General features: G+C 40.8%; 1 protein-coding gene across 1 annotated transcript in view; it reads right to left on the bottom strand.

The window, feature by feature from the left end:
- Positions 1–1,428: 1,428 nt before the first annotated feature.
- Positions 1,429–12,017, bottom strand: part of P3H2 (prolyl 3-hydroxylase 2) — a 216,377-nt gene continuing 205,788 nt past the window's right edge. Inside the window, exons 11-15 of the mRNA XM_040428371.1 lie at positions 10,066–10,216; positions 8,325–8,442; positions 6,602–6,677; positions 2,151–2,291; positions 1,429–2,055 (exon numbers count right to left, since the gene is read on the bottom strand). Of these exons, the coding sequence (XP_040284305.1) occupies positions 1,960–2,055; positions 2,151–2,291; positions 6,602–6,677; positions 8,325–8,442; positions 10,066–10,216 (582 nt within the window). The 3' untranslated portion in view covers positions 1,429–1,959. The remainder of the gene's footprint in view (positions 2,056–2,150; positions 2,292–6,601; positions 6,678–8,324; positions 8,443–10,065; positions 10,217–12,017) is intronic.

The following is a 12,017-nucleotide window of genomic DNA, read 5'->3' as shown; positions in this document are numbered from 1 at the left end:
TATAAATGAAATCTACAGGAGCCAGAAGCTGGTGTAGATTTCAGGTATAATTTACACCAGATAAATGTGCTGGGCCATCTTGGTTTGGACCCTCACCTGTCACTCTCCACCCCATGCCACTCCCTTTTTCGGAAAAGTGGTGCACGGCATAGCTTTTGTTAAAATTTGTGACTTTTTTGACTGGTGCAGGGGGCTTGATAAATACGTGGCAACATTTTTTGGAAAGCTGTAGAACTTTTCATTTATACAGTTATTAGACATTTACATAGCCCCCTTTTAATTCAATTTAATTTATTTCATTTGGTAGTAGATATAATTATACAGAATAATCTATACACATCATTTGCAAGATGCATCTGACCAGCAGCACGGCTATGCTAATGCAGATCGGCAAGAGTGCTCCTGAATCGCCCCGCTGATCATACACAGAACCCTGCAGCCATACAGTTACAGCTGCTTAGTCCTCCTTATCTCCTGCCTACTAGACCTGGCTGCTGTTTAATACTTTTTGTCTAGATAATATGTGGCCCTGTTTATCAGGCTATTTTACAGCTAATTATTATGGTTCTATAGCTGGAAACTTTCCAGCTAACTAGCTACAGGAACATTGGGGCAGGGGCGTAGCTATAGTGGACGCAGGGGAAAAGGCCGCTATGGGGCCTGAACTCAGAAGGGGCCCGTCCGGGAGGGGGACTAAAAGATTTTATGGTCAGGGCCCCCACAACAGTATTATACAATGACATTATATACAGTGACAGTATATACAGTGACCAGGGGCGTAACTACCATAGCGGCAGACCATGCAAATGCTATGGGGCCCAGGGCAAGAGGGGGCCCAGTCTTAGTTGGGATTATCTCCTCTTCTACTGGAGGTGAAAACTTGGTCAGGACTCTACCCTCTAAAGGAACAACTTTTAGCAAATGAGGCAGTGAAAAAAGGCCCATGGGTCATTGAAAGGGGTTTAGGCGGAAACGCTTTCCTGTGTGGGGGGCCTGGTTTCATCCCTGCTATGGGGCCCTTACTTCTTTATGTATACCACTGATGGTGACATAGCATACAGTATAGACATGTAGGAAACGGATGGAGTGACTGCCTGGCATGACTGAGCTATCTTGACTAGCCGCAGGAGTGAGGGTTGCATGGCAGGAGAGGGCACATATGCAAACTGTTGTAATTTCTGCACTGTTCCCCTGATTTGGATGTAAATACCCTCAAATTAAAGCTGACAGTCTGCAGTTAAAGCACATCTTGTTTGTTTCATTTCAAATCCATTGTAGTGGTGTACAGAGCCAAAAAAGTTAGAATTGTGTCGATGTCCCAATATTTATGGACCTGACTGTATATGCTCAGCATATTTTGTTAAATCTCCCAAAATCAGTTTGAATATCGTCAGACATATTACTGGTTCAAATGAATAGTCAAGAGCCTGTAGAGAAGATGAGTTTATTTTATTTCCATTGTGGATTTGCCAATGTAATTCAGGAAAGAGGCCATTTGGCAAAATATTATCTTTCTAGGTAGTGAACATCCAGTAATCAATATTACTTGGCAGAGACATTTTCTTTTCACTATAGTACAAAATAAATATATTCTTAATACTTTATAGAGAAATAAATACAATGCTGCTGAAAAAGTGCAACAAGTAATAGACACTGACCATCATAAGAGTCTCTGACAGTAACAGAACATGTAGGTGGAGAGAACAAAGGTATTTGTCATGGAATTCATACTAACAACAGTCTGGTGACAGCAATACAGTGCAATGCTCAGTAGTAAATTCCAGAGAACAGAAACAATACAGTAGTATATGGATATAAATATATAGGACTCTTTAAGGGTTGTTTTCTTTCAAAGCTCCTTTTCTTTCATTATTTAAATTACATTTTATGCTTTGTAAAAAAATAAAACGTTCTAATAAGATTATCAACAATAAATACTTTCTTATTAAATATTCCTGGTTATAACTCATCCTTTGGATTAATATTCAGTTCTTCACTCCTTCCTTTACTCTCCTGGTCAAGTGATCGTATGACCTCATCTGCCTGTAGCCGCTCCTGGATAGGGAAAGGTTCATAGAGAGAATTATTCTAATGCTGCAGATTCCAGCATTGTTAGCATTGTCATGCTTAGTGTGCTCTGTGTAACTCACCAATTCTCTGTACATTGGATCTAGAGTGAACCAGAGAGCGACAGCACATCTCTGTCCTTTGGTTACAGCCTTAACTCCATGAGGATTCTCTCCTCCTGAAGAAAATCCAACCAAGCGACCACATTTAGGCTTTATGGATGCCTGCAAGGGAACCAGATTAAAAAGTTATCCACACAATATACTATTCAGTCACCACCAAAATGAAAGACCTGACACATGCATCTGATGTCTCTCAGGGGGTATTATTTCACCTTTTCAACCCTCAAAGAATATAATGGAGAGTGCCATGCCCACCACACCCACCTGTCCATTCATACCGTGACTGGATTTAGCAGCCACCTCACCCGGTGAGTTAGGCAAACCCCATTCTTGACATACAGTAGGTGCAGGATCCAGGTGTGCATATGCCAAACATTTCTGAGATGGGAATAGCCCTTCAATTGTGAAATATAGTAAATAGGTATCCAAAAGTACTGTTTTCTTTCACATTTCACAGCCATAATCAGAGTACTGATTAACATGAGTGCTGCTATAGGGGCTGTGCTATGAAATGAATTTACGAACTAAGCAGCTAACGGATCATCCCACTGATTATGAGAACAAGGATCCCATTCGCCCGAATAAATGGAGTGGACATTTGAGCATGCGTGCTGCCACTGCATTCATCTCTAGGTGACTGCCGCAAACATTAAAAAGTATTTTCCACTTTTAACACCATACAGTTTACAATAAAACTGTAACTTTGCAATTTTTTTTCTCCATTTACTTTGTACGGTTTGGGTTATATTATGTCTTTCTATCCAATTATTTGGGAAACATTTAAAAAGCCAATGAGTTCTATTTGTCTGTTTTCTTCCTCTAGCCCAGGAATCAGCAACCTTCGGCCCTCCAGCTGCTGTGAAACTACAACTCCCAACATGCAAACATGCTTGGCTGTTCTTTTATCTCCCATGGAAGTGAATGAAGCATTCTGGGAGTTGTAGTTTCTGAACAGCTGGAGCGTCGAAGGTTGCTGATCCCTGCTCTAGCCATTTAATGTAATAAATGTAATAAAACATTGCAGTTCAGACAGTGGCCACTAGATGACTACCTAAGGCTACACTGCACATTCATAACAGTGGTGCATGGAAGCAACAAAACTGCCACCCAGTGCCTCCCCAACTGTTGGGGAAACATGGTTTGGAATGTGGGATTTTAAAGGGACACTACCAACAAAATGTTTTTATCACATATTAAACAACCTCTATGTAAATCACGGTATCATTTATGCTTCACAATTAGTTAAAAATGGGATAATAAGAACACTAAAAGAACTATGCCCTGGAATTAGCATAGACTTAATGAGTCAATATCGGTATTATCAATTAAAACACACATTTGAAGCTACACAAAATAGGGATTATTTTATCACAAATTTATAGATTTTTGCAACAAACACACGACAACAAAGGTGACCATCTCTCAGGTGTACAGGATAATAAGGAAGGGATTGGGGAAAACACTAAAGTTTAATAGTGAAGAAAAATGGGCAAAGGATACAGGATTAAACAAAATTGAGTGGGGCAATATATACAGAAATATAAAAAAGACAACGATATCTAGGAACTTTAGGATTATCTACTTTAACATTATTCACAGAATTTATTTGACTCCAATATTATTAAGTAAGATCTACAAAGAACGAGAACCAAAATGCTGGAGGTGTAGTCAAGAGCCCGCTGACTATATCCATATGATATGGTCCTGTCCGAATATGCAATAGTATTGGCGAGGGGTCTTTAGCTCCCTAAGTGCAGAGTCTCTATTATCCTTCCCATATAAGCCGGAAGTGGCTGTCCTAGGGTGTCCTTTATCATCAATTAGGAAAAATGGATTTGGACAAGAGGTCTAATGGTGGCAAAAGTCATTATTGCAAGAGAATGGGGAGCAAAAACAGCACCTAGTATCAGGAAATGGAAAAATCTTCTGGCAAGGATTGAGAGATATGAGGAATATGCAGTAGGCACTGCATGACTGACTCTGCCGCTGGGTGAGCGGGCGGGAGAGATTGGAGTGACCATTGGCGACTACCACCGAGATAACAATGGGGGGGATGGGGGATAGGGGTGATAAGTCTGGATTGACAGCAGGAAAACGAGTCCAATGCAATACGGAAGGGAATAGGAAGGTTTGCGAATGTCCTAATATTAATACAGACTGTGTATTGACCCTTATTTCATTATCTGTATAATGTGACATATAATGTATCATGTCTGCCATGTTGGCAGAATCTATACTGATGAATTTGGACTCGGCACTGTCAAATTTCTTTTTTGTAATTTTGTGTTATAAAACTGAATAAAGAAATTAAAATTAAATAAAAAAACAACCTCTATGTGAATATTCTATGGATATATTTTAACAAGCGTTTTATTTATTCATTTTCACATGTATCATAGTATGTCCCTAGGTCCCTATTATGTCCAGAGGTCCCTATCAGGAATATCGCCTGGCAAATTCCCTCTCAGCAGCCAGAGGTCCCATAAGAAGTAAATATATGCTATCCTTAAACTGTTATCAAGGTCCACATCTCAGATCTGCAGTCACCACTCAAAACCCTCCTGCAACCATTCACCATGATAAGTCCCAAAGAATCTAGGATATAAGCTGATGCCATAATTTTCCATCTTATACAGGTGAAACTCGAAAAATTAGAAAATCGTGCAAAAGTCCATTTATTTCAGTAATGCAAATTAAAAGGAATTGCATTAATGCAGCTTAAAATTAGAATTTTGTGAAAAGGTTCAATATTCTAGGCTCAAAGTGTCACACTCTAGTCAGCTAATGAATCCATACCCCCTGAGCAAAGGGTGCCTCAAAATTGTGACTTTGGGGTTTCATAAACTGTAAGCCATAATCATCCAAATTATAACAAATAAATGCTTTAAATATCTTTCTTTGCATCTCATATGTTAGTTTCACCTTTTAAGTTGCATTACTGAAATAAATGAACTTTGCACGATATTCAAATTTTTTGAGTTTCACCTGTATTCTCTCCCTACTTGCAAAAACATTAGCAAGTAGGCAAGTGCAGGCAGGATAAAGGAAACCCAACGAATTAATTTTAGAAACAACTACAGAGTCGCATCTTCTGCCTTGTACAGCATTACAATAAATATCTTCCAGGAATGCAACATTTCCTTCAAGAGGATGTAGAGATGGAGTGACATCATGAAACACTTCAAACAGATGTATCTCATTCCAGCAGTACCCTACTATATCTCATTCCAACACTGGATGCTACATTTAATAGTTTCAATATTAAACTATTGGTTAGCAGCTGATAATAGAATACAGTCTGGTTACTTTATATCATGGTGGTGTGTATCTCTAAAACCTGCCTGACCGATCCCTATAGACATCATACTGTTAGCAAATAAAATAGCAGTCTATGAGCAACTTTATATTTCCGAGCTTCCTGTTTCTTACCTTTGATAAAGCAGCTCCTATAGCTGTCAGGCCCGTGTCTGAGACATTTTTTCTTCTACTTATCAGCACTGTTCTAGCTAATACCTGAACATCATGACACCAACGCTGATTCTGATCACTGGGGCAGCCTATACAACTTTTGGTCCACACAGTCATTAGAATGTGATCAGATCACATACTGTAATTAAAGTCTATAAGCAGATTTCCATGAGTCTGGCTTCTGAAAATTAAAGTATGAAATACATGGACCAGTCTGTTCTGCCAGAAGCCACTGAAATAAAAGGGAGCAGCAATACATCATGAATGAAGCTTTATAGTTCCACCACCAACTTCCAGAGCAGGAACTACTCTTGGACCCTTGATGATGAGATACTGATGGCTTATCCTGAGGACAGACCATCAATAGTAAGATCCTGGAGATCCCAATTAAAGGGGTTCTCTGGCATTACTGACGGCCTATCCTCAGAATAGTTCATCAATATGAGATCGGAGGTTGTCTGACTCCCAGGACCTCTGCCGATGAGTTGTACAAAGAGGCCACAGCTCTCCGTGAGTGCTTAGGCCTCTTCCTAGGCCATGTGATGGCACCTTCATTGGTCACATGGGCTAAAGGCAACTCAACTCCATTCAAGTGAATGGGTCTGAGCTGAAATACCAAGCACTCCCGCTAACCAATGAAAGTCGCTGTGCTTGATAAGCTGTGAGAAGGCCGCGGCACTCACAAGAGCGCTGCGGCCTCCTCAAACAACTGATTGATAGGGATGCTGGGAGTCGGAACCCATTAATCTTATATTGATGACCTTTCCTGAGGATAGGTCATCAATATGTAAATCCCGGCGAACCACTTTATTTATCATGATAAGGATGCAGTGCCTGAATTGAATAGGGTTGTACAAGTATGTATGTGTCGGAACAGAAGAACAGTTTAACATCATGCATAAAATCTTTACACCACATAGGCAAAAAAATTTAATTAGACTTACTGTGACAGTCTTGGCATCCATTTCAGTAAACACAAATTCACCACCATCAAAATCCCCATTTAGATACAGAAGTGCACTGAAAGAGAAGACATGGTAGTGTAATTATGACAGTCATATGCTAGTGAACCTTGGCTAACTTGTCATCTACTTTATTAGTCTCTAATGACACCAGCCATTGTAAATGAGATCACATTTTCAGATGAAATATTATTAAAGGAGTCTGTGGCGAAACCAACCTCGCCACTGGGTTTTGGAGGGGCCTGGCTACTAGCCTCTTGCCCCAGGATTATGGGCCCTCTCATCAGCCAGGCCTCATTTGTTCACAAAGGACTTGGACTAACTTGAACTCTCACCCCCACGAATTAGACCAGGGTTCAAGTTAGTCCATTACGTTTGGTAATTGTATTTTGTGGATTGCGTCTCAGACAATGCTCATTGTGTTAGTTAATTGCGTCTCAGACAATGCTCATTGTATTTTGTTTATTGCGTTACAGACAGAGGGAAGGGGATTTTGTGTACAATTGCTGGGGATGTTTGAATACTGTAAATGCATGTGATTGGCTGTTTTTACAAAACCCTGTGGGTGGTGGCCTTGTTGGAAGAGGTGTATAAAATGCTTGTGTGTTAGAATAAAGTGGTTGCTTTTATACCTTCATGAAGTTTTGGCTCATGTTTGGGGAATGCGATAACTACACTCTTGGGGATTGCTATATCACAATACTCCCCTGAGTATAAGCTTTTGTAAGAGCTTGTTCATGGTTCCTGCTCTCTGGATGTAGGAGAGGTTCACCCACTGGAAGCTGAAGCCCAGTCTTGGGTCCAGCGTGGGTGGAGGACGGTGAGACCCCAACCAAGCTGCGGCGGTTCGTGGGGTCTGCAGTGCGTACGGTGTCAAGTGGAGTGCTTGGAGTCCTCTGGAAGCACTAGGAGTATATATCGACGGAGGTACCCGGTCGGGGTGCTAGGTGTTCCGTTACAGAGTCCAACTAAGGTTCTCTCACCAACTTGCTTTACATGAACTAAAAGGAGGCCTTTCATACAATAGAATACTTTTAATAAATTAGTTAATACGCTTAAATATTTTATTCCAAAATTTGTAGAAATGTAACTATGGTCACAAATACTTCTGGAGGGTGTAAAATAGTCCACAATAGAAGCCATGACGCTATGCCAGTTCTGTAATACAATGGATCCAAACAATGCCACTTTACATTGAGGTTCTCATTCTCTCTATGGTGAGTATAGCTCTGCGTGATTCACCTTGCTTTCTGTCTAAAGTGACAGAACTCTCTGAACAGAACCAACAATGGCAGGATTTGAGAATATACTTTAAAAAGAACATCACGATCTGCTAAATTACCAGTAAAGCTCGACCCTTTTTTAATTGTAATTAGGGCCCTTTAACTCTTAAACGAGAAGTGGGCTGAATTTTGGGAACGGATATTCGTATGAACGCCTATTCCCAGTAATTGGCCTGTGTTGCTTGCTTGTCAGGTGATTGCATCTTTCATGGGGCACCTAAAACCATTGTGTGATCAGAAATGTGTGACGAATGAGTATGAAAGACACAAGCGATGGGTACTCATCCACCATATACATGTAATTGATCAGTGTTTGTTATTGGCCAGGCATTGGTCTGTGTAATAGCAATCTCCTGTATTAGTTTATTTGTAACCCTAAATAAATACTGTATTACAGTAGTCCAGTCCAACAGATCAGGTACCTGTAGTCTCTGTAAGTGTATGCTGGAGACTCCTTCCAACATTCATTGGCTTCAGGGTCTAGCAAACAGTTGTCTGCATGAATTGGGTGGCTCAGATCATTCCTATTGTCCTGCTGGCCTATGGATGTGGAATAGCACACAATAGTTTGTAATGTAGACAACATACCAAATGACCACAAATAAATATGAACCCCATCGCCATTAAAGGGGTTATCCAAGACTATAAAAATACCCCCCCCCCCCTATGCCGGGGCCCTCACAATGAATATACTTCCTTACCTGGCTCCCCACGCCACTCCTGGTCCCCGCACCGCCACTGCTGCTTCTTCCTGTGCAAGGATGAAAATTCCCAGTGGGGGGGGGGGGGGGGGGGGGGAAGGGAGCAGCCAATGGCAGAAACTGCAGCGGCGGTGCGGTGACCAGGAGCAGCGCAGGGAGTGGGGAGCCAGATAAGTATATTCATTGTGAGGGGCCCGGCATATGGGGGTATGAGGGCATTTTATAGTCTTGTATAACGCCTTTAAGGAAGAAAAAATTATCTGTAATGCTGAGTAATGTTTCATTGTTAATTATCAGATGATCATTGCCCCATTGTCAACAGGTGTTCACTACAGATAATTTATCTGCCTTAAAGAGGACCTTTCACCGCTCCTGACACTCCTTTTTTAATAGCTTCATGCATTCCACATGTAATAACAATTCTGGAGCATCTATTCTTATGGCTCTATGTTGTGCCATTCCTCTATAATTTCTACTAGAAGTTATGAATTAATTGCTAGCAGTCTGCAGTAAGGGTACAAAGGGGTGGTATCCAGTTGGGGGCGTGTACCTGCACAGACTTACTCCATCCAATCAGCGCTGCCATTTTCAGACTGTGCACGTACACCCCCCCAACTTGTTACCTCCCCTCTGTTCCCTTACTGCAGACTGCTAGCCATTCATTCATAACTTCTAGTAGAAATAATAAAGGAATGGCACAACATAGAGCCATAAGAATAGATGCTCCAGAATTGTTAGTACGTGGGGAATGCATGGAGCTATTAAAATAGGCAGGTCAGGAGCGGTGAAAGGTCCTCTTTAAAATACCCTAAAACAAAGGAATATGAGCGTCATCCGTGTATCTAAGGCCATCAATGATGTAGTCCCAGAAAACTCCTTTCACACACATCACTGAAAAGTTCCATTGACCTGCCTCTAAATAGTATTTGTATGATTGGTGTTTTCAGACATTGGATGCAACTATACAGAGAAGAAGAGTGCTCCCTAGGCCCTACTTATCTCTCATTGAGTTCTGAGAGGGGAGTCCGAGGGTCCATGAGCTGTAACCCACATGAAAGAATAAGGCTACCACTTGGCATCTATTTTGGAGATACAGTGGGGCAGATTTACTAATAGTATCATACTTAACACTGTCTAAAAAATGGGCACATTTTTCTTAGTAAATCTGCCACAGTACCTTTGATAGTTCACTCACAGGCCTGCATGGGCATGTAATGGTCATGCATCATTGGATGCATTGGGCCCTGAGCTACAGTACTTCATGTATAAGTCCCATAAAACTAATGGTAGACAATAAGGGGATGTGCTACATAACAAGAGGTCAGTGACATATCCTGTAGCTCTTTCCAGATGTGTACATTCAGTGAAATCAGTCAGAAAGACGTCTGTCTGCCAGGTATAAAATATAGTTACTTGCACTGCGGAAATAACTAAATATAGGAAAGTCAGAACCATCACTTACCATGTAGAGCGGTCCTGCACACTAGGTGTGTGTAGGAGAAGTACAGTGTACTATTCAGCATGAAGTATGACTGCACGATATGACGAGCCTTTTCACTCACATCGTAAAACAAGCGAGCACTTTTCATTGGTACACGACCCTCATAACCAAGCTTTAAAAATACGAGATTATAAGTTTTCATAGGAGACACAAGAATGCAGTCATAATTTATTAAATAATATATTGCATCTCTATATTCTAATGTATAGTACTCTATTACAGTACATGTCAGAATTGTTGAAGATGTTACTACTTCGTAAGCAACAGGTCTATGGAGGCACAGCACCATCTGCTGTCCACTACAATGCTATATATCAGGGATGGCCAACCTGCGGCTCTCCAGCTGTTGTAAAACTACAACTGTAGGCTGATAGCTATAGGAATTGCTGAAAGTTGTAGTTTTTGCAATAGAAAAATGTAAACTTCTGTACTCCACTAGATTGCTTCAAGTGTTGTATTTTATTTAACAAGCGGATTTCCAGTTCAAATTAAATATACTGAACGTTTTCGGCACTTAGCCTTCTTCAGAACACTGGATGAACCGCACTGTGTGGAGAAACGAAAGTAGGGTAAAGTACCCACAGCCAGTAGCAAATAGAGTAAAGGAACCAAAAGTGGTCCTGGTGTGTTGGGCTCTGTGGCCCTTGTCAGCACTGGGTTTAAACTGGGCAACAGCCCTATGAGAATGGGCCACAGAGCCCAACACACCAGGACCACTTTTGGTCCCGCATTTTTTTTGCGGCCCCATAGAAATGAATGGGCCTGTGTGCGATCCACAGAAAATGCAGATCAGATGCGGACTCACAAAATGGTTGTGTAAATGTACAGTAGTTTTACATGCACAGGCTGAAAATTGCACACAATCAGTCCTGTTCTCAGTTGAGAAGTGGATGCAACTGTATCCAATCTAGGTACAGCTAAATACGTCATAACCAGTTGCACACATCCCTTTAGTGGTTTGGTACAATGTATAAGTCTGGACTATAGGCAGTTTGAGGGCTGTGCATAATTAGAAAGACATGGCTATTTTCTTCAACAAACAGCATCTAACCTATCCACAGGTCGTGTGTGGTATTGTAGGTTTCCAGAAGAACACATCCAGGTTTTTCTAACGCAGAATAATCTTTTTCATTCAAAGAGCACTAGCTAGACTGGATACAATTTATTGCTGCCTCTGAAATGTTTTCTTGATCTCACATCAAACAAACATAGATTGTGAGGAATTGAGACTTAAGGGATCATTTAACAAGGTTTTACCCCTGATTTTGGTGTAAAAAAGTTGCAAAGAGCATTTTTTGCAAATATTTTGTGTATTTTTTTTAGCAGAATTTACAAACTCTGCCCTCCAGAATCCTGGCTTTAAAAAGTGACAAAATAGGGCTTTATTTCATAAAAAGTTTGAAATATCTTTATATATTAAATATATTTTTACACCACTCATTAGTTTTGAAAATGGGTGGGAAAGTGGGCATATTTAGCCTCTTGATCTGACTTAAAGGGGTTGTCCCACAAAAACTATTCTACAGTTTTCAAACCATAACGTAGATCAAAATTATTTTGTAATTGCATATAATTAATAATTTAGTATAGCTACTGAGTTATTCAATAAAATGTATCTGTATATCGCCACCTGCTGTTTGTGTTTTTCTCATTTCTTTGTCCTGCTCACTGAGATGGCCGCACATGCTCAGTTTCATCCTTCAACTGCCTGCTGAGTTGTGATAGGCAGAGCATGGACACGCCCCCTTAGCTGCAGCAGAAAAGACACTCCCCTTCAGCTGCCAGCTTGATATAAATCTAGCAGAACAATGAATGGGGAGATCTCGGATTCCATGTGAGGTACAGGGCTGGTTCTAGCTTTGTTAGAAAGAGATTATCATGCACTATATGGTCTCTATTTTTTGAAGTTTACA

The sequence above is a fragment of the Bufo bufo genome, chromosome 4 (assembly GCF_905171765.1).
Source record: "Bufo bufo chromosome 4, aBufBuf1.1, whole genome shotgun sequence".
NCBI lineage: Eukaryota > Metazoa > Chordata > Amphibia > Anura > Bufonidae > Bufo > Bufo bufo.
The sequence above is the reverse complement of the archived record's forward strand: the minus strand, read 5'-3'. Positions and strand labels throughout refer to the sequence as shown.